Source organism: Scleropages formosus, chromosome 8 (genome assembly GCF_900964775.1).
Source record: "Scleropages formosus chromosome 8, fSclFor1.1, whole genome shotgun sequence".
In the NCBI taxonomy this organism is placed as follows: Eukaryota; Metazoa; Chordata; class Actinopteri; order Osteoglossiformes; family Osteoglossidae; genus Scleropages; species Scleropages formosus.
In genome coordinates, this window is record NC_041813.1 from 8,587,269 (window position 1) to 8,614,608 (window position 27,340).

The 27,340-nt window shown below is 39.9% G+C and overlaps 1 protein-coding gene across 9 annotated transcripts in view; it reads left to right on the forward strand.

Moving 5' to 3' along the window:
* Positions 1-3,872: 3,872 nt before the first annotated feature.
* Positions 3,873-27,340, forward strand: part of gbf1 (golgi brefeldin A resistant guanine nucleotide exchange factor 1) — a 68,825-nt gene continuing 45,357 nt past the window's right edge. For all 9 annotated transcript variants that reach the window (XM_018724911.2, XM_018724912.2, XM_018724913.2 and 6 more), the window contains exons 1-3: positions 3,873-4,136; positions 5,414-5,517; positions 5,926-5,992. In XM_018724911.2, the coding sequence (XP_018580427.2) occupies positions 5,422-5,517; positions 5,926-5,992 (163 nt within the window). In that variant the 5' untranslated portion in view covers positions 3,873-4,136; positions 5,414-5,421. The remainder of the gene's footprint in view (positions 4,137-5,413; positions 5,518-5,925; positions 5,993-27,340) is intronic.

The following is a 27,340-nucleotide window of genomic DNA, read 5'->3' on the forward strand; positions in this document are numbered from 1 at the left end:
CGCGCTCGGCACCGCCGCGGCGTCCTTCGCCAAGCGAAGGGGTGAAGACTGACATGCTGCAGCTGATCTCCCGAGCGCCTCAGTACGCTTTAGGATCACGCGCTACAGCCTAATGACACTTTTAAAAAACTGGCCAAAGACGAGCCGGGAAAAGAACCGGAGGCAATCATTGCCGCAATGGCTCTCTTCTTTCTCGTTCTTTCCAAAGGCTCAGAGCAGAGAGAGGAAGCAGCACTGCAGTGCTGCCCAGCCAGTGCCCAGCCAGTGCCCATCCAGTGCCCATCGAGGGCCAAGTGCACGCACATACAGGGCAGCGGCGGCCCCGCAAAGGGCCCTGCTCTCCTGTACCTGGACAACTGAGGCTCCACTGCTGTGAAATGTATTTAGGAGACGTGCCGTACACTGCAGCGGTCTCCAGTTTTCACAAGTCACAGAATTATGTGTTTTTTGGTGTATTTGCAGTATCACATGTAACTGGGATTATGAGATGTTGTGACAGATGGTAAACACCGGCGGTACCTTAGTCAGTATGAGCTGGATCACAGAAGTCTCCCAGGTGAAACATTTCTTTTTCTCTGTACGGTTTTACCCCATTTACTTTTACAAGTTCTCCATTTGCCTGTATCTCTGCTGACTTTAAAAAAAAAAACATATAAATTGAATGTGTAAACAGATTTAAAAAGAGGTCCTGCGTTTTTTTTTGCTATCTCTCTCTGTGTGAGAAGCATGCTATGGGATGGTACAACATTTGTACTGTAACTTACTGCTCTTAAACACACACACTAAAGAATTAGGGCCAAGGTGATGTGGAATACTTTACTTGCTGGCATTGCTTTGTACCTTTCTAGCATTTTAGTGATTTCATGCACTGTGTCTATTGTATTGCCATACCTCCCTGTTGTTCGTTGTGACGATTTCTAGTGAAATGAATATTAAACTCTGAAATGCAGTAGGACTTCTGAACAGAAGAGTATCATTGTGCAGGTGTGGCAGTGTGACAGACCAATACAACAAATATTGCTATACTGGAGACTGTTGAATCAGTGGAACAATATTGATCTTTCACAAGAAACCACGAGTACCTGCAAAGTGACTGGTTTCTGTTTTCCTTGATTACAAACTCAGCAAGAACAGGGTAACAAGGACTGTATAAATTACTCACATTTTTATTTCAGAAGTCATACCAAAGAGCATTCAGAGTTTTACGTGATATGTAGATTTGAAGTCATATCATATTGTCTACATTCAGATGAATAGTTTTATGAATTATTTCCAGCTGGGTGAAACTGATAGCTGAATCTCATTGGTAAGTTATGTGAGCTGCTGTCATCATATCATAATTTTAGCTCATGTTCTTTGATAAGTTACTCTGCATTTTTACAGCAGTTTCTATATGGAGGCTTTTTGTATAATCCAGCTGCAAGGCCTGTTATGTAATCTTGTGAATTATTGCTAACCAAATTTATCTGTATGTTATGAAGCACAGAGAAGCACTCATATATTTTTTTCACTGAAACCACATGTCTCAGTATTTGGCTGTTTGAGTCAATGTCTCCTATTATGTCTGTGATGCAGTGAATAAAGCACTGCAGTGTTGTATTCAAAGTTACTGTGGAACTGGATCTGGAGAAAACTGTGCAGTAACCGAAGTTTAATAAATAGACATACTTCTCATATATTCAAAGTAAATATTTTCCATTAGAATGAAGTAAATGTAATCAACAGAATTCCAGATGTCTAAAATTTCTGAAGATTAACAGAGGGAATGAACAAAATTCTGACAAGGTCTTTGTTCTTGCCCAGAACATAATTCATAATTTAGGCCAAATGTACTGAGTAAAACCAACCACAGCACAGATGAAATGTCTGTATTGAGCATCGTATTATGTAAACAACATTTTCCACGTGGAAAACAGAAATATTTCTAACATGCAAGCAGGTGGACGACGAAATGTACAGTTCATTTAGTTTAAAACCAATGGGTCTTCTCAAAATTTGTTATATTTGTATATTCTCTGACATCTGTTGCTTTGATAGAAACAAGTTTCAGTTTGAAACAAATAATGATCTCAAAAATGGCAAAAGACAATTTCTTAAAATTGATTACATTAAACTTGTTTACACTGTTCACTGTAATATTTGAAATGGCAAGCAATGAAGATATGTTAAGGAACTCTGTTCCAGCAGATTTCAGTAAAATCATCAAACGTGGCCCTGTTTTCCTCAAAATTGAAGTCTGGTTAAGTTATTTGAGCAAATATGAGGAGACAACCTGTGTAAATGTAAAACGTCTGTAAACGCCTCATGAAAATTTGAGCCCGTAAGTGCTCGGTTTGCTGAAAACTGTACTGGAAAATATACAAACCATATATGTAACATCAGCGAAAAAGGAGAATTTGTTAGCTGAACAAAATTACGATGACTCCAAGTTACAGCATTTAACGCAAAATCAAAATTAACTTTCTGTATCTATAATCATAAATGTATCACTATATTAATTTCAGTCATAAGACTGTTTTTTTCTCTGTATACCTAACTGCTGCTAAGTTGTATAATGTTGATTTAGTGTACTTAACATCAGATTTATATATTTATATATGTTGCCCAGAGAAGAAAACTCATCTATTTTGGTGTAGTACAGTATGAAGTGTACCATGCATTGACTGATATAGCAAGGTTTACTTCATTTTTTCCTTGTTCTTGTCACTGAACATGTGTGCAATAACATTCATCCTGCCTGCTAGTGACATACCTTTATTTGCAAATGAAATGTTGCAATTACAAAACCAGCAGGTGATCAAACACTTTCCAGAAATGCAAATAGAGAGCTTTGATTGGAATGAATTACTACTGTGGCTTTTAAACTAAATGCAATACCTTTTATAGTCTGAGGATGAAAATAATCTGTTGCTGATATTACGCAAACTGATAAAGGCCCATAAATACAATAGCTCTAGAAAATGTCTTTGAACTTTGACACTTACGTGATTACAAAAAAATGTGATTTCCACACTATACGGACCAGTGTACAAGGCAGCATGTGAGTTTCTAACTTATGTTATGTAATCTTCAAGCAGGCAAAAATTTGCATTGTCCCAGTACAGTAGACAGAAATTTCCAGAATATATAAATAGAGTTTAATATTACGTGCAAAGTATGTCATCTGAATGTATCTGAACCAGGAAAGTAATAAAGATTAACAGAAGTATAAATGTTAACTAAGCTGGTTACTGTAGTGTAGCAGATATCATCAATCCAATACTGTTAAATCTTAATCGAGTATTATTTCTACAATTAGTGCACTGATTGCAGTAGATGTACAAGCTGTAGCAGTTTTTATAGAATAATTAAATAATAAATTCTGCACAGTGTCTCTGTAAGCGTGAAACAAGTGTCTTACACCCATACCGGTGCGGTTGCAGGGGACCTTTCAAAAATAACTTCCGGCCTAATGTCAAATAGGAGTGACGTCACTTCCATGAATATGTACGCAGGTATTTACATCTTGAAGTAAGCTGGCGATGTGACGTCACTGCTACGGTTCCCCCCATGTCTTACATGGCCAGTCTGACTCGTTGTAGATGATGTTCAACCATACCGGCTGCTGCTGTCACCGCCTATTGACTTCAGCATCGCAACTTCCGAAAGCATTCAAACTAATTTTTAACGTCGATCTTTTTTTTCTAAATATAAAAACGTAGACTCTGCTTCATCGTGCGACTAAGCTTTTTTTAAATATGCAATACTTTATTTTGCTTCGTGAGCTGTAGGAAGAGATATTGTAAAGCGATTGGCTAAAGGAGCTGTCAATCAAAGGTCGCAGCGTAGTTTGGTTGCACCTCATGGGCTTTTCCACGTCAGTGAGTTTACGAACTGAGAGCCGGTTTTTTTTAGGGTTCATTTTCAGTACCTTAACTTAAGCTGTTGAAGTTTCACTCCTAGGTTCATGTGGTTTTTGGCGACTTCGCTGTCTTGAAATGTAGCTAAGCTTTACAGCTGCTGACGTGTTTAACAGCTCCGTTTGCCCGTATGTGTTAAAATTATTTATTTTTCTTGATTTGTGCTAGTAGCTACTTAGCTTCAGTTCAGTCAGTTGAAAGTGGACACGACGCCATCTTGGATTCGCAGCATCACAGGTAGGGCAACACATAGTTATTCGTGCGGTTCTGTACATTTTATTGTCGCTACATCAAGTGACACTGCGAGCGGTACTGTTTTTTCGGTCGATACTGACTTTATTCGAGAATAACATCGTTGTGTTTCGCTGGGCAAATCGTAAACGATACTGTAACTGTGCACAGGCCTCAGCCGGGGGAGTTCTGTCAGGCGATTCATTCAGCCCCTCAGGCCGACGATTTATTTATTTCTGTTTGTTTCTGCTCACTCAGCTGTCCATTTTACAGTCAATATTGTTAATGACACACAGAATAATACATTTTACTTTGAACTTGAACAAGTTGAAGTGTCTGTTTCCAGGCCGAACGTTGTTTTATGACTCTTCGTGCCCAGGCAGGTTTCTTGATGTTGTAGCCGAACCCGCGTCGCGTCAGCAAGTTGAATGGAAAAGGAACCTGGAAATCAGGCGCAAAATATCACAAATTACTAATTAAAATAAGCAGAATTATAGCTGCTGCTGTGCTCTCTGACAAGTTATGTCGACTCGTTGCAGTGTGTGAGGCCTCTTCTGCATCAGTGCCACTCTTCCTGTGTGTATATCATAATTATTCGACTCTTTGATTTCAGGCCAGACTTTGTAATTGTAAGTAATTCAGTCATTGGGCTACACCTGCATCACTATAAGCTGTTGTCATGATGACATGTGATGTGTCATTGACTGCTGAGCTTGAACATTGGACTGCGTTGATGGGACTCCCACCATCTCAGGATTCCTACTTGTTTGTAGGTTTAAAAAAAAAAAAAAGTCTAGAATATACTTAGAATTTTCAAGGTTTTTTGATAAATGATTCTTGTAGTCTAATGGTTTTGTTCTGAAAGATCTGGAGGGGGGGGTGTTGGGATCTTTAGCCCAGTACTGCCAAAACAAAGCAAGTGTGAACTTTTTGTTGCATTGCTCAGTATATTATGAGTACCGCATTATTACAACCTTATTTCTGCTAATTAAATTGTCTTGTGCCATTTCACTTGACAGGTTTAATGCCAGGCATAATTTGAGATGGGTAGTGGTGTCTATTAGAGTCGTCACTGGTGAGGTTTACCATTGCCTCCTCCCGCTCGTGTCTTTCGACTGTGGACGCTTGGACGACGTGCAAACTCCGCACGCCCTGACTTGGATTCGGGCATGTGCTTGAATTCATAGCTCGGGCAGTGTTTGCATTTTGAAGGCCAGTCCTGTATTTAGCGAGAACACACGTGTTTTTATGTCTTGATTTGTCTTTTATGTCAAACTTTGTAGATTTCACCATGGTGGACAAGAATATATACATTGTTCAAGGTGAGATATGTGCTGTGGTTGGCGCAATTAAGCGGAATTCAAGATGGAGTACCCACACTCCCTTGGTAAGTCAAATTGTTGTTAGAAAGTGTTCACCACAAAGGAAATGTGAAACAAAAAGATTGTTGACTGTAACAGTGTACTTCTGGTTTCATCCTTATTGATGTTCGCAACTAATTTAAGGCGATTCTTGTGTTTTCAAGGTCTTTTTCATTGGTTTTAGGGAAGGCAGGTATTGCTCTGAGAATATTACAGCAGATTTAATTGCATCCTTGTTTGTGGATTTGTAAGATGTTGCTCTTGTCTCTTGATGTTTCCTTTAAGCATACATGACAGTTTTTTTATTGAGGTGACAAATTTTTGTAAATTTAGTAACGAGTATATTGGTTTCACTTCATTTTTAAAGGTTCATATGGCTTTTCATATCTTGTAAAGGAATATTTTCCAAGTTTTTTTTAATAATCTTTCAATAGGATGAAGAGCAAGACCCTCTACTCAACAGTTTTTGCCACTTGAAGGAGACACTCAACAATATTAAAGGTAAGTCCTCACATGTTTCACTTCAGTTTCACTTCCTTGATGGCAACTAATCACAGTACGTTTAAAAGACCACAGGACCAACACAGGGCATCAAAGCTTGTACTGGTGGTCCCTGAGTTACGATGGTTCGACTTTACGATGGTGAGCTGGTGATTGACATTCAGTAGAAACCATACTTCGAATTTAGGTGTTTTTTTCTTTCCTCCGGGCAAGCGAGGTGCGGTGCGATACTCTCTTGTGATGCTGAGCAGCGGCAGCGATCCACATCTCCCAGTCTGCCACGCAGCTGTGTTTTGTGCATCTGTAATGTCACAGACATCTATGTCTCCTACTACTAGTGAGAAGAAGAGGAGGGCACTTCATCTTGAGGAGAAACTCTAGGATAACTACCCAGCATGAAGGCGGCAAGCCCATAATGGCCATCGCACGTATGCTAGGTTATGATGTTTGGTAGGTTAGGTGTATTAAATGCATTTTCGACTTAACGATAATTTCAATTTACAATGGGTTTTGCGGAATTAACCCTATCGTAAATCGGGGACCACGTGTATATAGTGTTATTGAACAGAAGTCCTTTATCATTTTTAGAAATATACAACTGGTTTGTAAAAATATATGAATGAATGAGAAAGTGGAATATTCAGTTGACATCTCAGATATAATTGTTCAGTTTGTTAACTTGGGCTAAAGTGAATCCCTTCCTATATTTAAACACATCACAGTTTGGTTTTTTTACTTTCTGACAGATAGACTGGTGAACTTCAAAAATTACAACAATTTAAGGATTTAAACATTTGTTTTGCTATTGCGATGGTGAAAAAAAAACTGACTTTGTTGGTTTTTCTGTTTTCAGTTGTACCCTCATTGTACAATCAAATATCAATAAATCTGAGAAATCTTTAGTTTATCATGCTTTTATAATATTGAAAGGAGTTTTGACCTGAAAGGAGCATGTATCTCAGTACGTCAGTGGGAGCTGGGCTGGGTACATGTAGGCTGTCAGTTCAGTGCTCCTTTTCTGCCTGTAGAGCAAGAGCATATTTAATCAGGTGTGTGAGAGATTTCCACAGAGAAAGGATGGCCTTTTGCATTAGCCAACATTATTTTTCCGGTGTCTTATTGTTTGGGTTATTCAGTTTATCATTTCAAGTCCCTTGGAAACTATATCATCATTTGTTCTTCATTTGAACAAATGCCTTGTAATGAACCAGGAACCTAAGGTAAATGTTGGTCTTTGTTGTGCTAGTGTTCTCTGGTGTTTAAGCACATGAGGTTTGAAGACTGTCAAGTCGCTCAAATGTATCCGTTGTTCGTTGACATGCTTATGTTTGGGCTGCACTTAAAAATGACACTAGTGATCGTGACCAAATTACTCTGAACATCTAAACTTCTGATACCTGCAGCTTGTGCCATATTCTTTTGTGACACATTATAATTACTCATTTTTTTTATTATTGTGTGTCAGCAAGAAGGGTTGGCAGGTTGATTTAAAACACATTTACAAAAATCTAAGGAATTTGTGTCTTAAATTTTCCAGAAATTCAGGTTGACATTCTCAGTGCTGCAGTTTTCTGACTTCTTGTAAGCAAACTATAAAACCAATACCAGTTAGTGTACTTGAGTCCGAACTGTTGTACATTTTGTCAGAGGAGAATTAAATGGGTTGCTTTAGATATTCACCCTAAAGTCCATTGTTATACACGCTATGTGAAAACACACTTGTGAGAACCTTTTATGCAGTGAGTGAAGACAGATGCACAAAGGTGTTGGGTCTACCCATCTTTAGTAAGGCATTCTGTGATGCGATGGCTATGTTTTGTTTTGCACAAGGATGCAGAAGGTTACAAATATATTCAGTTTCCTGAAAAATGTTGTGGCATGGATGATGTTTGTAAATATGTTCATAATGGGTTAGCTTGATTCTATGCATTAAATATCTTCATAAATCTAATTACCAAGGAACTGCCAATTTGTGAATTCATTTTAGTACATTTCACAGGCTTGCATGAGATAATGACCTTGAGGGGTGATTTAATTCCAAAATTTAAAGTAAAACACAAAGTTTCAGTACCCTTTAAACCTTAAATGCATATAAAGTAAGTATTGTGCAGGTGTCTGATCTAACATTGGCTGGTGCCTTTGCAGAAGTTTCAGTCACAGATGAAAGTAGAGTAACCCATTGGTACATTTATTCATTTAGCAGACACTTTTCTCCAAAGTGACATACAGTACTGTGCAAAAGTTTTAGGCACTTTTTTGGGACAAAAAGCTGTAAAGTGAGAACTCTTCGAAAAATAATGCTCTTTATTAATAAACTTCCTACAAAGCTTCATCCATTGTCAACATCCGCTTGTCCCGAGGGGGGGTGGCAGGCTTGGCCGGGTCCCTGCTCTCTGGTGGATCTTGGGGTAGAGTCCCGCTTGGGGTGCCTTGCGATATACTGGCATCCTGTCCTGGGTGTGTCCCCTCCCCCTCCAGCCTTGCACCCTGTGTTGCTAGATTAGGCTGTGGTTTGCCGCAACCCCGCTCGGGACAAGTGCTCTCAGATTGTGTGTGTGTGTGTGTGTGTGTTGTTTGACATACAACTTACTGTAATAGTGTAACTTTTTGCAAAGGAATGCTTGGAAATCTAAAATATGCTCTTTCCCATTGACACTAATGCAGAAGACATGAAATAACTGTCTAAAACAAAGGTTTTTGTGAAACATCTAAGTGCCTAAGACTTTGGCACAGTACTGTTCTTCTTATAGAACAGTACAAAAAGCGCATTACACCTCTAGAAGGGGAGATTTGGATGCAGACAGGTGATGCTTGAGTACAGTCAATTTATCACGTACTGGCATATGAACCAGTATAAATTACACAACTTGCTGCATGTGGGCTTTTCAATTATCAAACAAATAATTACAAATTATTAAACAGAAAACAAACCTACACTTTTATCATGCACTTGGGAAATCAGAGGGGATGAGAGTCTGAATGAGGTGAGTTTTGAAACTCTTCTTAAATGTCGAGAGAGATTCAGCAGTTCTGAGTGAGAGAGGGAAAGCATTCTATCATATTGGAGCCAAAATCGAAAACCTTTGTGCTTTTGATTTTGAGGTTATTGATGGCAGCTGCTGGATGACCATAGAGGAGGATGTGTTGTGGTCATGGGATGATGGGCTGCTCAGCAGTGGGTCCTGGGGCACATGGAAGCTGTTCTGGGCTCCTGCCCCCTCCCAGGCCTGGTGCCGCTCTCCAGGGAACACCCTTGAGACAGACAGGCACGGCTGGCCCTGGCTGAGAAGGAATCCACCGTGCTTTGCCGCTTTTTCCCCCACTCTCATTAATACTGTGGTTTCAGGCCTCAGGAACAATTCTGTTCCCCTGTCCTTTACCACCTTACTATAGAGATTGAAGTTTAGCAGTTCAAGTATAAAGATTTCCTACAAGTTGTAACTACTTTTATGTAGGGGGGGGAAAAAAGCACATTTCAACATGCTGAAGGAGTCAATCTGCAGATGGAAAAATTGATTTTTTTTTTCCCCCCCTCTTTCCTCCCCTCTCGGCACCTGAGAAGAATGTGTTCAGTCCTTTATCTCTTTTTGCCAGAAATGCACGTGAACGTAATGGCATTCTGGTGCCTCACGGCTGGGTGTGAGATTCTGTGGTAGTAGACCCCCAGCTTGTTGCAAGCGGGTAACTAGCTCAGTATGTTCGTGTCTTGGTGAAAGACAAAATCTCAAAAAGCATATCAAATAACAAGGCCAAACTGGAATGTGGACTCTTGACAGATCAATCCCTTTTTTTCCTCCTCTGTTTTTTCGACAACATAAACAAAAGCTTAGCCTTTTCTCCCTGATATCTCTATCTGAAGTTTACATGGTGGGCTATGATGCTCTTTGGCCCTGGCAGCCCAGCTGTCAGCTAATGAAAGCACTGTAATTCCCTCCACACTGAGTGTTTTATCTTCCCTAACAACAGAAGTACACTGCAAAGGAAATGTGGATTAGCTCCCAAGTATTTCTCAGCAGACTGATGTTGTGAAGGGTTCCGTTTTCTTCCTTGTGTGTATCAGTGATTGACAGGAACATGTGTATAGAGTGCAGCTGGAGGTATATCATCTGCAAATTTAGTTGGGTAAATATAGCAGGGCGTCTTGTCAGCCTGGGAGATAAATTGTTCTGGGAAAGGAAGTGTTGTCTCTCATTCGAAAAATAATTTCCAACACTTCTGGGACATGGATTTTCTTTTCTTTCGAACAAAGAACATACAGTGGAAGAAATGGGCAAGGAAGGAACATTTGTCGAGCCCCCTCCTGGCCCCCACCCAGCAAAATGGAGAATAACATGAGGATAACCTCCTCCTGTGTAATTTGGGTAGCGCTGAAAGTGATAAACCTTTAGAGATGTGGTGGATTTCTGTTAAATAAATACGCTGTTATTTCATATCATGTAAGTATGATCTGATGCTGTACACGTGGTTTGGTTCTTGTGCGGTGATTCCTTTGTATTATGGTCAGGCTGGGTGTTTACTTTTAGAAACTCTTGCCAGCCATGGAACTTGTGCTTGGTTGGAAATGTTGAAGGCACAAGGTTGTGTTGCTCTGCCTGTTCACATCAATACCTGAGTGTAAGTCTTTTACACAAAGAGGTCACAGGGAACTGTGCAAAATTAAAGCAAGGAAGTTTTTTTTTCCCCAGTGGTCCATTAGTTTTAGGTATAAATATGTAAGTGAATTGTGAATAAAAAAAGTACTGTCACAGGGAATTATTTTTATTAAGGTACTGACTTTTTTGGAGTCTTCTTAACAGATGACTCTTCTTGAAAGGTCTAGATGTATACATTTTTTTTTTTTTTTTTGAAATTCATAAAGTGCTTTTTTTTTGCCTGCCTAGGGAATCAGATGTTCGTTTCGTGACTTATAGGTTGGCAGAAAGTTACATGAGTTTCATGTAAAGCTGTGGATTGCCTTATTGATAAGGGACTATTCCTGCAAGCTGCAGCATTGTGTTCAAACATCAGACAGACAAATCTTTCAGTCTCCACTCAAAAAATTCCCCTGGATTTATTTTACTGAGTGTACAATGGAATATACTACTGTTTGAAGAATGGGAAAGGATGAGACTGAATGCTATTGCTAGCCTTTTTGCAGTGACTTTTTTTTTTTCTTTTTTGTGTCTTTGCCTGGCTTTGTTATGCACAAGTCAGTCCCAGCCTTTGCTTTTTAAATCTTTAAATCTCCCCCCCACCCCATCCTTCTGTGAAGGTCAGATTTTTGACAGGTCTGCAGAGAAAGCTGTCTGGCTAAATCCCTTCATTTTTATTCATACAAATACAGGTTTAGCCATTCCGACACCCAGAAGATCCAAAGACAGAGCTGTCTGTGAGTGACAGTTCAGCTACAAGCTTTTTAACACTAACAAAATTCACAAGCACACTTGTAATTGAATGGAGTCATCTGAATAGCATCCATAGTTCACATTAGGGGCACAGCAAGAATATTTGCAGAATGACTAGTGTAGGAGATTTGATCACTGGATATTCCTCACCCTAACCTAATAAAATGCTATTTTTAGTCATATTTATGTACAAAAACCATGTGCTTTTAAGTTACTTTGTGAGTATGGTTCTGTTTGAGGTACTTTTTATATGAAGGCAACAGTTCACTGGGGTTTATGCAATGCAGTCTTTGCTGTCGCTTTGTGTCTGTAAGCATCTGGTCATACAGTGCCGTTGATCAATAAAAGGTTGATTATGCTGTAACAGACCATACATGTGATGGTGCTGCAAAGTAACAAAAATTATGGAAACATTAAAATTTTTTGCTTAGTAGACTAAGTGCAGCTTGGCAGTGTAACAGGCTGCCCTGTTTACAGATTAGGAATAGTTTTTTTTTTTTTTTGCGCCATGGTGAACCGCATGTGATCCTTTGGCTTCTTAGCAAGCTCACTTTTAGTGTTACCGCACGTGTGAAGAATGTTACCTCGTTGTAAGCTTTGCATTTATAAACATGTTCTATAGTCATTTTTAAAAAAATTTTAGAAAACTTTGAGTTCTCCCATGTTTTTTTTTTTTTTTTTTTTTTTTTTTTTTGGTCCTTCAAATCTGTTCTGTACAATTCATGAATTTGCATCAATCATTTTTGTTTTCCTTTTGGAACAGTAATGTTGATGCAGACCTGCTAAGGTTGTAATTTGCTCCCTGCTGAGATACGGGCACTTGGAGGTCAGGGTGACCTGTGCCCTGTCTGGGGCGAACAGCTGTGATCAGGCCATAGGCGGCTGCACGATGGAATGGACCCTACATTTCGACGCTTGCCTTCCCTTTGCCACTCAATACCTGCGTGCTTGGCATGCCAAACTGAGCCGCAAGAATGTAGCTGGCAAATGCCAAGTGCAGCCCAGAGCCTTAACTCATCTCATTCAGCCACTTATACTAATACGTTTACTCATAGGATCTGGTCTGGGCAGTTGCCCTTGTGTGAACTTTACTATGAAGGGCAAACTCGGTAGTAATGTGCTGCGGTGGAATTGGAGTGAGCGCGATCAGTTTTACATGCTCTGTTACAGAATAACTAGCAGACTATAGTGTGTGTGTGTGTGTGTATGTATGTATGTTTGCATTCTAAATGGAATGTGTTCATTTTAAAAATATACAATAATCAGAATATGCTAGAGTGTTCCAGAATTAGAAAATACTCACTGTATGAAGGTATTTGTTGTTTAAGCCCTGTGTAATAAATGTCAGGCGCCCAGTGTAAGTGGGGGCCTGAAGTACAGTGAGTGAGTGGCTGGCCCTGGTAGGAATTTACAACTGCTGTCCCCCGGGGGAGTGGGTGGGGTGGTGGAGGACTGAGGGTTCCTTTCCATTGCAGCAAACCTGAGCCTTGGGTTTCCATTACAGACCATACCTCCCTTAGACATGCTTTATCTGCTCCTTTTCATCTTTCCTCTCTGAGCCAAAGGATCAAGCCACTCCCCAACCTGCACTGGTTATTTTTTATTTCAAGGATTTGCTTTCTTAGTATCATTCTGAGATTGGTAAGGAAATTCAGTTGCAGTTTGTGTTTTGGGAAAATATGACACAGAAAAGTTACTACTTATATAGTATTTCCATGTGATTCCATACTAGTCAATTTAGGTTGAAATCACTTTTGGACATTTATGTTTTTGCTCAATCAGAGGTCCCTGTAAATGTGTACCAAATCAAGTTTCATTAGAAATGCTAATCAGTGCATTATCTGCAGAAGTTTAAGTGCTGGGCTGTCTGAAGAAAAAAGTGATCTTTGTAATCATACAAGGGTACAGTATAATCATTTGTAATATGCATTTGATGAATTAGTGCGTTTTTTGTAACATTATTAAACCTAAACGTTTTATAGCTTCTCACCATGATGAAAATTAGGTTTACAGATATCCTGCTTGAGTTAGATGAAAATTTAAAAGATTGCTTAGGCTATCCCCTCTTTCTTTAAACCTAACAAATAAAAATTTCTTGGCTGAGTTTGGGGTCAGAACTAAGAACATTTGCCATGTTATGGGATGTCATAGTAAAACTGTCTGTCAGCCACTGTGATCTATTGGAGTTGTTTTAGACAAGCTGCCACCAAGCACTGGTTAGTAGCTGTAAATCTGCCCAGTTAATAGTCCTCTAACCGGGAACTGACAGGCTAGGCTTAGGTCCAGTGTGAAGCTGGATGCAACTGTTGTCCTGTTTCAGAGCCTCTCAACAATGTGCTGAGTGGATGGAGAGTTCCAGCAGAGGACTATTAATCAAAGACCAGAGTCAGAAGTTTGGTTGGTCGGTGGGTGGAGGTTGGGGGGGTCTATCCGGATGTGCTGACAGGAACAGAGGACAAGAGGGGAGCAAAATAAATGATCTCCCACAAGCCAACATGGAACTTAGCATGGGCACAAAAAAGAACACACTCTCTAAGACCTTCTCGAGAGCTCTCTGCTGTGAAGGGTCACTCCTCTGTCTGGGAGAGGGCAACAGTGGGTGTGTTCACCCTCAGATAAGGTAGTTAGCGCCAGAGCTCTTGATGGACAATAAAATTTTCTATTAGAGGACAAAAATTCAGTTTACTGTATAGTCAAATTACTGGAGTTATCCAGCAATTTTCTAAATGTCTGATACAACTGTCCATCACGATTTTTTGCTAGGCTGAATATATCATTTAATCATTGATAGCGCTAAAGTCTTAATGCTGGTTGGTTTCAAAATGAATGCTTTCACTTGAAGTTCTTGTGAAGGTGACTATTAAAAATGGCTGTGTGCTGCTTTGATCTGATGAAAGACAGGGAAATTAAAATGTAAAACATTAGATTCCTATTCCCATTTGTTTTGTCAAGAGGCATGAAAGTAAGGTGAAATTTGTTTCCTTTGTTTACACAGGCATATTCTTATGAAGTGATAGTTGTGTCTGTGTCCCTTTCACTGTGAATTCAGGAGGTAAGCTACAGCTTCACAACCTGAGCACCAGATTGAAGTGGTGGATCTTTTGTAGGTTTCTGTAGCTGGTCATTCTGCTCAGGTCTGAAGTAGTGGCTTTCTAAAAACTGCAAGTTAGGCGATATTTGGCACTGTCGGTCATGCTTCCAGGATAAACAAAAACACTGGGTACTGGGCATCTGTTGGCAGTCTTGAAGTAGCCAGGTATTCAGTTTGTACAGGCAAAAGTGTGTGACTAAACCTAGGTGACTGGAACGTGAAAGTCAGATTCACTGTAGGTTAGGGAACACGATGTTGTGGTTGATAACCACTGAGATGCAAATGAAGTTGGATGATGTAGTACAAAATGTCAGCTTTTATTATTTTAATTTAATAAACGTGCTCAGAGAATTTTTTTTTTTTTTTTTTTTTTTTTTTTTTATAAAGATAATGAAGATATTTGCAAAGAGGGATTTTGTCTTTAAAAAATCCTTTTAGAGTTTCAGTGAAGTAAGCCATTGCTGTCCACTAGGTCAGCTGATGCTTTGATCTCCAGAGGCCCCAGGTTGGTGTAGGGGCGGTGGAGTGAACCTCATGCTCGGCTGCCTGCGGCCTAGGGAGGCTGTATGGGGATGCTCAAATAAGGGGATATTAGTATTGCGGGAGGTTGTGCCTGCCTGTGCACTGTTAGCCTAAGCCTTGTCTTCCCAGAGCATCCCCCTGATAGCTTTGACAGACTGGTCTAATAAACCCACACCTACACACCAGCTGCTTGTTATTTCATGCCCCATCAGGGCCTTGCAACCACCAGCACCCTAATACACATATCTGATTTGATAGGCATTGCTGGATGTGCTCGTCCCCATGTCCAGTCACTTCTAGGACTCGACAAATACAAAATGCTAACCTATATCATAAGGCTAGTTTGGGTTTCAGTTTAGGGAATGAATTGTGTCTTCTGATTATAAATAAGTTATGAATTCTCCTTCAAAATGAGCTTATTTTTGTCAGATGTATTTTCTAAAATTCTTTTGAGTTTGGCATGTGTTTTTGATGGTTGCAGAATTTTGTTATCAGCGGTGGAAGAATATATTTCTAAAAGCTGTTTTTTTTTCGTCATGCTGTAGGAAACCAATTTACTTCACATAGCCAATGAATTATGTGTGACTGTTCCTCGCTTGCAGGCCCTTCTCCACAAAACATGCATTGACACTTAATAACAGGTCATATCATTTTATTGCTCTCATGCCAATGAGAAAGTATCTTAGAACACCAAGATTTTAGCTGTTACTGTTAATTGGACAACTGTGTAGCTGTGCTTTTGTTTTCTTGTAAAACCTTCAACTAAGCATGCAGAGGTTTTACCTTTTTCTCCAATTTCATATCATATCATGTCCATCCAGTTTCAACAAGCACTTGTTCAGTCTACAGTAATGGTCATCTGGAGCCTATCTCAGGAAGAGGACACGAGAGAGGGTACATCCTGGAAAGGATGCCAGTCCATTACAGGAAAATCACACAAACTCATTTGCTTGTAGTCACACAATGGGCAATTTAGAGTAATCAATTCACCAGTTTGAACATAAGTTAACATGTGAACTCCATGCTTACTGAGCTGGACTGAAATCTACATCTATACCCAGGAGCTGTGATGTGCCAGTGCTACCTGCTGTCCTACTTGCTGTACCACCTTCACCCCCCCATGCCACCCCATATCGTATCCAGTAGGATGAGTAGCGCAAAGCCGATTGAACGGTGCTATATGCTAACTTGTGTGCAGTTACATGTTGTGAAACAATGGAATGTCATGACCCAAGAATGTCATCTTTGGTTGCGGGCCATTATTGTTCACTGAGTGTGTGTATATATATGCTCAATCTTTACTGCTAAATAGTTTGTTTCTTCCCATTGCATTCTTTTATTTGAGTACAGCAAGTTTAGCTCTGTTGTCTAAGAACTGTCTGTAGAGGTAAACAGTGTAATCATGCCATTCAGCACAACACAAATCTTTTGAAAACTCCTATAGCGCTTGGTTTATGGCTTTTACAACTTGAAAACTGTTCTTTATTGAGAACAGTTGTTATAATGCTGTTTTAAATAAAAAGCCGCAGAACTCCAGATTTTCATCATGATGTGGTTTTCAGAGTCTTTAGTACCATAATGTGTCAAATGGCCTGCATCTTCAGTACTGGATGCCAGAAGTGAGCATCAATAATGAGAGCATTTAACACGGGGTGTACTGGCATGTGGCTGTGCTCCTTTCCGTACTGAAAGGAGACAGTTGGATCTCACCTTGGACTAAATGTGTTCCAAAGCAATCATTATTTTAGTACAAGTCTAGGTTTAAAAATGTGTTCTTGTATTTGGAACACAGTTTGTTTTTGAAAAATATGAAATATGTCTGAACTTTTGTTGAAGGCCGAGTCATGGCAGTGTTAGGGGGTTGGGAGGATGATTAAACAATTTTGAGGGCTCAGGGAATACATACTGTATGGGAGAAATGACTTGTGTGGGTGAGTTTTAGCCTGTTGACATGTTCTTTTTATATAGAATCAGATCAGTGCTCCTGATACAAATTGCAGTGAAAGTCCGTTTGGTGACAGGGAAGGCAGACAGCAGACCTGCCGTCTGTGCAGCTGACTTGGAGACATGCTAACAGCCAGGAAAACAAGGAGGTGTTGACTGGCCTGAAAGCCCAGTGCCCTCCTATGTCCTGCCAGTGTTTTTTATTGCCTGTACAGGGGCTCAGCAAGCTGAAGGGTTCAGCTCCTCACATGGGAGAATGGAGTGGGAATTGATGGGGTGGGGTTGGGGGGAGAGGGGGGCTCTTTATTTTACTGAAGTGTAATACATTCAGGGGAGATAATGGAAATCTATCTAGTTTTATATATACTCTGCAGTCGTTCCTGTCATGTTTTTTTGTCCGAGTACTGAATGGGGACATTTACAACATTGCAAGCTGGTCTTAACCTCAAAATAAACTGTGAGAGGTATATTGCTGCCTGTGCTATATTTGCACTGTCCCTGCATAGAGCATGGCGCTGCCTTTCCCCTGGCTTCATGGACCTACAATAAATCTACTTTTTTGATTTGAAATCCCTTTGATATAAGAAAAACCCACAAAATTCTTGTCTTTCTGTAGTCGTTAAAACTTTAAGTAATTTCCCAGTTAGTTCATAGGTAAGGTGTGATGTGTAATTTTATTTACCAGTCAGGGAAGATTTTGATGTACTGCATTCATCTTACATTTATTCATTTAGCTGATGCTTTTCTCCAAAGCGACTTACAATGTTAAGGTTACAATTATTTACCTATTTATACAGCTGGTTAATTTTACTGGAGCAATTTAGGGTAAGTACCTTGCTCAAGGGTACTACAGCCAGAGGTGAGGCTCGAACCTGCAACCTTTGGGTCCACAGGCAGTCGCTACCAACTTTTTGTGTTCTTGTATGTTTGTATGATATATTTCATTTTGATGTTTTGTTTTCAGGTATCTCCTATTAGATTCCTTGACTGACTTTGAGATTTTGTGCCTAGCAAGGCTAACAGAGAGATGTAGTATAATACATACTAACAGGACTGGAAAACCTGATCCCGATACTCCCCTTGGGCTTTTGATTTTTATTCCTCCATTAATGTCATTGTTTTTGTTCAACTTATTTATATATAGCTCTGATGGTGTGCAAGGATCTTTCTGAATGTTTGTGCTTTCATTACTTGTAATGAATGGTAGTGATTATTTACATGAATACATTAAAGTTTCTCGGTCTTGTAAAAATGAGTAATAGGAATAATGTAATTATTCAGTTTCTCCAATTAGCAGATTCAGTGAAAGTATTTTTTTGGCATATTTGCACATGTGATTGTTTCCTGAAGTTTTCAGTTTTCAACAAACCACCACATTCAGTAAAATGTGACTTCAACAGTGATCTGCTGTTTCAATATGGCACTTGTTGTCTGACTCTCAAAAACCATGGAAAAATTATTCTCAAAGGCCCAACTAATCCCTTTCTCCTCAGTTCTTATGGTACAAGTTACCATAGCTTTATTCATATACTGTGTTCTTGTTCTGTGACCTCACTTCAGTTGTGAGTATGGTATGTATGAATGGACAACTCATTAACTCCACCCGTTTATGATGGATCTGAAGCGTTACAAGTAGTAGCTCTGTTCTCAAGGAGATTCAAGACTTTCTGATGATGTGCAAAGCTCCTCTTTCTTAAGCTACAATATTCTGGCTAAATTGGCAGGGGCAAATCAGTTATGAGTGATGAAAAGCTGCCCCTAAATTTACGGCCCAGGAATGCTGTAGCTGGGTTGCCCATGTCCTGCTGGGCTATATACTCTTCAGCGGTGCTTGCTGGGTCTCTTCATCTGAAGTCATGAACCACACTGACCCTTTGAGCCAACCATAGGTCATTCTAATCCAGGGCTCAGCACAGTCCACTCAACAGCACAGATGTGTGGGTCTGCTTTTTATATAGTCATGGGTGCTGGGTTTTCGAAGAACGTATAGGCTGAAAATGGGACAAAGTGCAATGATTTTTGATGGTTTATTTCTTGTGTTGCAGTGGATGTGTCTATTTTTATAGGTCAGCAGACACGAAAAGCAAAAGATGTACTGTCTGCATGTTTTTGTGGTTTTATTTATCAGAAAGTTGTGTACTTTTACTGTATAGGCAGATTGTACACTTCCATTGGGTTAAATTCAAATACACAAAAGCTACAAACCAAGCGCCTACTTCCGCTTAATATTACAGGTTGTGTTGTTGGCATAGCAGCTCCTTATAGCCAACATTGTACTTTCACTTTCGATTTGTTTGCTTCTGTACAGGTAAGACAAGCCTCTCCAGCTATTCTTTGCCATTTCACAAGTTTCTAGTGGAGGTGTAAGCAATCCATTCCCACACAATCTGTTGTTCTCTGGTGTGTTACGCTCAAGGTCTGTGTAATTATTGTTTTTTGAATTTGCTTGTTAATGAATGTCATTCCTTGTGTTGGATGTTCCTTATTGCTGAATGAGTGATGTGCAGATGTTCCAGTTTAAGGGTTCTGGACTCTTTTTGTTTTTTGATTTTGATGCTTAATGTCTTTTGATGCTTATGTATATTACTTGTATATTGATTGTGATTTAAAAAATACTGAATTCCTAACCCTGATCACAAGGTTATTTAATTGGACTGTGTATGCCCATTGTGGAAATTGGTAGTCATTACAGTTTAGTTAAACAGAGGACTGCAAACTGGTCCTTAACCAAACATTTTTAAAAAAATGTACTTCATTTTATATCACACAGATGAGTGTTTTTTGTCACGGGGTACTGGACTGTGGGAGATGGAGATGACAGGATCCACTGCAGCCGGAGGGCCTGCTGCCCCACTCAGCTAATGTTCCTCCTCTTTGTGGCTGTCAGACTGTTGCCCAGTCCCTTGCATGTGGCCATTTTCTTTAAAGGTGACAAAGGATTGCCAATTGTTTTTCTGTTTATCAGAGGTGACATGAGCAGTGGGCCACGGAGGCCCGTGTTGCCACAGCTAAATATACATCCCTGACAGCTCCATAATGGCTTCCAGGAAGTTCAGTCAAAAATAAAAACAAAGCAACATTTCTAGATGATTGAATCTGAAAGGCCGTTTTTCCTTGCTGAATGGGGAAAAATGTGGAGTTCAGCATTCCATGGCAGTGATGCAGTCCAGTCGGATAGGCTCAGCCTTGCGTGTGCATAACAGGCCTGGAGACACAACGGCCTGCAAAACTCACTTTATGGGAAAGAATTCTGCTGCGTGTTTAAAAGAGAGGGGAAAAAAAAAAAAAAACAACAACATTGGAGAGTATTTTCTACCTTCTATTTTTCATAAAAAATGCCCAACAGATTACTTAAACTGATGTTTGTAGAAGGAAAATGATAAATATTGTAGTTCTGAAGTAATTATTTAGTAGCTGTAGCATTGCTAAATTGGTTGGAATGGAAGCAACTGAAATGTCACAGCAACAGTGAACTAAAAAGTCAATACAGTACTTTTTTTCAGTCAAACTCAATTCTTGAATCAAATTTATTTTATGTACCCATTTATAAAGGCTGTTTTAGACTGTGTGGGAGGCACTATTTATTTTTTACTTTTTTTTTTAAGCATTTACAAACATTAACTCTTGTCGTGCAGTTACTCCCTTAAGTGTTTTGGTTCAGTGTGGTAAAAGCTCATGTTTTTTTAATTTATCCATTTTTTTTAATAAACATCTGTGACATTTTGTATTGTGAGGAATTTTTCATGTACCACAGGCATCTGTGAATATGTACATATCTGTGGTTCCTGGGAGATGTACTGTGTGTTTGTGTGTGTGTTTGAGTGTATGCAAGAGGATAGAGGGACATATGTAGCCCCTCAATATAGACACCAACTGTAGATGTACACCAAACTGATGGAGTTAGAGAAAGGCAGGTGCTTTGGAGTTAAAACTTTGGGGGTTGTGATTGGCTCCTAGTTCTTTAAATGAGCTACACAGTAGTTGGTGACACTTAAAACCTGTAAAACCAGAGATCTTCAAAGTGAGCTGGGCACAAAATATCGTGGATACCTCCAAGCCCATGTACCTAAATGCTTTGGTTCGGCAAATGCTTCTGTTCTTCCTGCAGCTATAGAGGGGAACTGTGGGGTGGGGGGGTTGCAGAATAACTCAAACTGAATGAATGTAAATAGAGCAATGTGGTAGAAAGCCCTTGGCGCATGCAGCATTCTCGTGTGAAAGCACATTGCAGTGTTTACAAACACCTATCGCATTGACTCTATCTCTACTGAATTTTAACATGACTTCATGAAGATAATGCACTTCCTGGAGTGTTTCCCATTTGTTCAGCTGTCTGATATTACCCTGCTGCATTGCTAGGCCACTTAGACCCTGCCTTGAGTCTAAGATTACTGCAGCCCTGGCAAGCAATCCTGCATCCAGTTCAAAAGTTGCTTTGGAACATAGTGTTTGTGTTACTTTTTGGTTCTGTTCAGATTTAAATTATGTGCTTAGAAACAGTTCATGACAAACAACAAGCTCTTGGAACATGCACTTGGTGCATACCAAAAAAAGGACTTTTTATTTATAGTTTTAATATGACCACTTTAAAAGGACTTTCCTATTTGCTCCCTGGTCTTGTTTTCCTTGTCAGGAGGCTGAGGGATTGCAGGTTCTCAAATGGAGAGGAACTGAACATATCTGCAAGCTCTGTACTCTGGAGCTGGCAGAAACAGGGGTCCATTCCCAGCCACTGTGAACACTGGGGCCTTGTGCCCTTCAGACTGTGGTACCCCAGGGGAGCCATTTGAGCCATTTGTCGCCATGTCTGCTAAGCTGCGCTAGATGCCGTTGGTCACTCGTGAGGAGGTGTTTCAGTCCCACTGACACTGGTGCTTGCTTGTCGCACAGTCTTATGCCATCACAGGATAGAAATTTTGTCCTGGCTCCTGTTGTCACAAGTGTCTGGTGGTTACCATGGAGAGAAAAATGAACAGTGCGTGTTATGCTGTGGAGGTCAAAGCTTTTGGAAGCTGTATTGCCCTTGGTCAAGATTTATTGAAGGACCTTAGCCCCTTTTAAATTTGTGTAAATTATGGCTATGTGCTTTGATACATTTTTAAGCAACGTTGTGTTTTGCTTATGTAAGGATTTCCTCCTGGTCAGGGGAATACAGTTTCAGTGGAAAGTATTGTAGCACACTGCTAAGGACGGATAGATGTAGACTACAGTTTAATCAGCAAATCTGAAGTTATGGAATAATAAGTTGGTGTGCAGCACTTACCATATCACAGGCAGGCAAGCTGACATGGAGGTAGGGAGCTGAGATTTTACTGGGTTCTGTTACAGCCCCTGGGTAGAGATGACATGATGTCTACACCTGACTTGGCCTTACTGTGTTTGTTTAGGTGTTTACTCCTCTCACTACTTCCTTGTGTGCTAGTGAAGAGCCCAGGGCACCCCAGGGTCTGCGTCATAGCTCTTCCAAGCACACTCATTAATGTTCTCTGCTCCGTTCAGGATTTTCTCACTCGGCCTGCTGGCCCACTGTCCTCTCACCCGCTGTACACTGAAATGGCCGAGATTAATATTAATCCCTTTAATGCTGCAGCTCATAATATAGTCATTAGGTGACTTGAGACTAATCCGGCCCACCTAAGTGCTGTGATTTATTAAACACACATGGAGGATTTGCTGTGAATGCTGCACGGGTGTAAGACTGCATTGGATACAAATGCAGTGGTATCAGAGCATTAATGCTGATGAGGCTGCTCCTGAATTGTATGTTTAAATGAGGGCTTTGAGGTCTGTGAAGAGGCGAGCCTGAGGATGTATGGCTGCTGCCAGACCTCAGCTTGCATATCTCTCACTCGGGAAGATTCCAGCCTTTTAAAAGCACCTTGCATTAGAGATTCTTTCCATCTCATTGGGGAGGCAGCCTCTGATATATAGCGGTAGCACCTCCCCATCCCATGTATATGTGAATGCACACAGTTTTTGCAGTCTGCATTTATGATGGGGAACCTGGTGAAATGTGTGCAGTGGAGAAAGTGTTGGAAGTTGTGCAATTTTAAGAGGGAGAGTTTTGAGACATTTGAGAGTGGTCTGGAATGCTTGGTAATTTGTCTGTTGTACAGAAATGTTTGACAACTTTTTAAAAATGATTTCTCACAAAAAATGCACAACTGTGTATAACTTTTTTCAAGATACAGAAAATTTTTGATATTGTAGTGCTTCCACTTTATAAGTTGCTTAGTGTTGTCAGCGCCTTTCTAATTTAAAAAAAAAAAAAGTATTGTAGACACACACACTGTATTAGGAACAGAATGGTGGTGTTTTGATGAATTCAGACCGTTCTTTTTGGGTATTCCTTCTGCATTAAGGCCAGCGCTCAAACGGAGTTAATTCACCCTGACTGATTGGTACTTCGGCACGGTGCTCTTGAGTGTTCTGAGATCATCCCCATTAACCCACCTGTCCAACCTGCCCATGTTACTGGACAGCCAACTATTTCTGCCTGTAGCTATGAGCAGGAGATACTGTGGTCCTCACTGAAAGAGGTTATGGATTTTCTCACCTTGCTGTAGGATTAAATGTGTATCATGTCTTCTGAACTTTACCAGGCTTTAATGGGGTAATTGTTGTTTTGGATGCAGTAAAATGTCCCTTTGGTGTCAGCCTTTCTGAGGTCGAGCTGGTTGTCTTGTCCCTTGCCATGAATGTATGGGGCATTGTAGTAAATTCTTCTCATGCTCTCTTGACGATAACACTACAATGTAGTATTGGTTCCATAGGTCTTTGCAGTCACAGTTGGAAAAATATAGCAATACTAAATATCTCTTCATTCCATTTTTCTGCCTGGTTATTTGGTGGATAAGTAAGTCGCTTGTATGTCCTTAACCATCCTCGTTCAGGTTGTGTTAGTATGTGCCAGCAGGGAACGGAGACTGGTTAGCACAGAAGCCAGCCTGGTTGTCTGGATCTGCACTGCATGGTTGGGTTGCAGGATTCTCTCATGCCCCAGGGACTGCCATTAGCTGGGGCTGAAGGAACGCAGCAGGTGAAACAAATAGGCGGGATTTTTTTCCCCCCTTCCCCCTGCCCCTCATTCTTTCCGTGCAGTTGTGGACGACCATGCTCATTGGGAGGAGTGTGAAATTCAGTCAGAGCGCGAGCATGTGTGTCGATTTATTCTGGCGAACTGACCACCACCTGTGGCTTAACCCTTTGCTGTACCCGCAGGTTTTCTCCTGCACATAAGACCCACAGAAAGATCCAGAAGGTGGCTGTTAGAAAGGTTGTGTGAACATTTAGGCTCATCATTTTGACCATCTGTGTTTTTTTCATAGTAGCTGCAATAACACTGATTCTCTCAAAAGTGGCAAATCTGCTTTTGGTGAGCATTTTTGTACTGAATAGATTCTTTAATATGTGTACATGTAAATCGAAAATCTGAGCTACCCGTCATTTAAAGAACAACTACTACCATGCAGTGTTCCACAAACAGAAGGAAGCAAGGAAACGGTTAAACATGCATGTTGGCCGGAACTGGCCTGACTGTACTCGGTCTCAAATGTTTTAATTCAGCATGATAAAACATCCGTTATTTGTAAGTTGATTGACCGTAAAGTATTTCATTACAACAAAAAATGGCCATCTATCACAGAGTGACTGGAGGCTGCGAAAAACATTAAGTGTATGTTGCTCTGGGCTTGCCAGCAATCTGCGAGACTAAAGCAGCTTCTGTGCAAAGTATGTGGCATAAAAAATAAATGTTATGTACAGGATAACAGGTGTGGGACAGAAATCTGGAAGTCAAGTAATGAAGTCATTCTTTATTTTATTAATCAAACAACTTTTTTTAATGTCTCTTTAATCATAGTACAGCTTAAGGTTTTAAACTATGTCCACAACAGTGCAAGTGGAAGTGTTCTGTTTGTCTTTACATTTTACCTTGCTGTATAGTCATTTGATTTCTGTTGTTTTTATTCATTCCTTTTTAAAGTAACACAGTAGCATGAATGCAGATTTTGATTTTAAAGTTATGGCCGCTCCCCCCCCCAAAAAAACTTTAACAAGGTAACAACTAAAGCTGACATTTATCAGATCTAAAGTAAGGAAGCACGTTGGAAATATTCAAAACTACATTTTTTATGTGTGTCTTTATTAGTCCATTATTTGTAATTTAGAAAAAATTGTTTACAGCCTGAAGTCCAAACTAGAAGTGAATGTCTGTGGAAACTAGTGAATTTAATGCAAAAATTAACAGCTTGTGTAAAGTTTTAAAATATCTGATCTTAGTTTGTGACACCCTCTTTGACCAATGACAGCTTAATTTGCTGGAAAATGGAGCCTCTCATATTTTATCCTGATTAAATGAACATTTGCATACCCTTACATTCTTAAAATCTCTCCTCTTTGTGGCCTCTCATCCCGTAAGCTTTGAAAGTCTTAGCAGCAGTGCAATGAAGGGCTGCGTGAATTTTATGTTCTCCTCCCCTTTTTGCTAGCAATACTTGTAATTTGTTCCGGTCTTGCGTGTCAACCATCCAGTCTTTGCTGCCAAATAATAACAGCTCCTCATAACCAAGCTTTCTTCCCTCAGCAAAAATCAGCTTCCGTTTGAATTGCTGGTCAATATGGTCCAAAGGGCAATTTGAACAAAGCCACAGGGGTCAGAGGTGAGCAGCATGCGATGTTTGTTTGTTGGTCTTGGCGCTGCTTTTTTAATATCCAGCCAAGGTGTTGCAAACAAAACAAGCGCTGCCATTCAGTGACCTGGTAAGAGACTGATGGACTGATTATGAGGTGGAGAAGCACATAAAGGACTGTGTGGATTAGGTGAAGGCCTGGCCAAACAGCCCCCTTGTTTATCCGTGTGAATTAAAGTTTGTGCTGTGCTGTCACTTTCACCCCCACCTCCACCCCCTTCTCCTCTGGGACTGATTGCATCTGCCTCTGTTCCCTGAGACCAATGGTAGAGACAGGATGCAGGGTCACCCTGTCTGCCACAGAGGGGTCCAGGAACATCTCACCATACTTGGAATAGGACTGAGAAAAGTCTTGCAATCTGTGTTCCAGTTGGGTCATACCAGAACAACTATCTTATGGCTGTTCACACCTTAGAAAAGATTTTAACTTAAGGTACTCCCAGACCACGATATAATGGATGTGACTTTTTTCCTAAATGTCTCCCCATAAGGTGGGGAGTCGGATAAAGAACAGACTATTCCCATTATTTGTTGGTGGGGGACCAGCATGATATACAACCATTTTAGATCTAACACTTTCTGACTACATTTCTTTATTTCTGCTTTATCCAACTTCTGTTCAAACTTTTCACTCGTTTTTTTTCTTTCCCATTTCCTTTACTTAATTGGGATTTGCAATGCAACCAAAAATACTTTCAATTTAAATATAGTGGTCTTCATCTTACGAATGTCACTGGAACCTGAAATCTGTTTGAAGCTCCATTTATTAGTACATCCAACAACATTACAATCAGTAAAAGCATAATAATGCAGATATTCCTCAATTTATTCATTGGCTACGTTCTGTAAAAGCCTTATGTTTACCTGAAGCTTTTCTCCAAAGCAACTTAGAATGTTAAGCTACTTGAAACTGTTTTTTACCACTGGGTAATTTTGACTGGAGCAGTTTAGGGTACATACTTTGCTCAAGCATATTACAGCAGTAGATGAGATCTGAACCAGCAACTTTTGCATCTGATGGCAGCAACTCTAAATACTATGCGATCATCTGCTCTTGGATAAAGATATTATGAATTTAAAGTTTGCTGTAAAGACTTTTTTTTTTTTTTTTTTTTTTTTATATATTCCATTTTCATCAACTGCTCACTCTATGCAATGTTGCTTTATTTCAGAGCAGACTGCCAATCCTCTTGCAGGACTTTTGTCTTATGTTTACTTAGAACAATGTGCAGTCTAAAAATATAACATCGGTGTATCTGTAATTCACTGGGTAGCTTCTGTAAAAGTCTTGGATATAGCCTTAAATAAAAATGTGCTGTAGGACTCATTTTAATCTTATGCCAAATTTAAAACTAATTTAAAATGTCAAACATGCTGCTTCTGTAAATACCTATTTAATGTCAGTGTTTCCCATTTAATAGCTGATGTATCTCATGAATATGTGGTGTTGGTTGTCTTATTATTGATTACTAACAATCATAAACACCACACAGAATCTGTAAACGTATTGGGAGTTAATATGGTCCCATGTACCTACTCAGCGCATTTCACTCCAGCTAATGAGTGGAAGTGCAAATGCTGGTGACCTTTGCTTGATAACAGATTTTTAAAAGTAGACAATTAAATCCAATTCTATTTTTAAATAAATCAAAAAAGGTGGTTATAACTCAAACATTTGAATCCCTAGAACCCAGTGTACTCTTTCTCCTGAATTTAG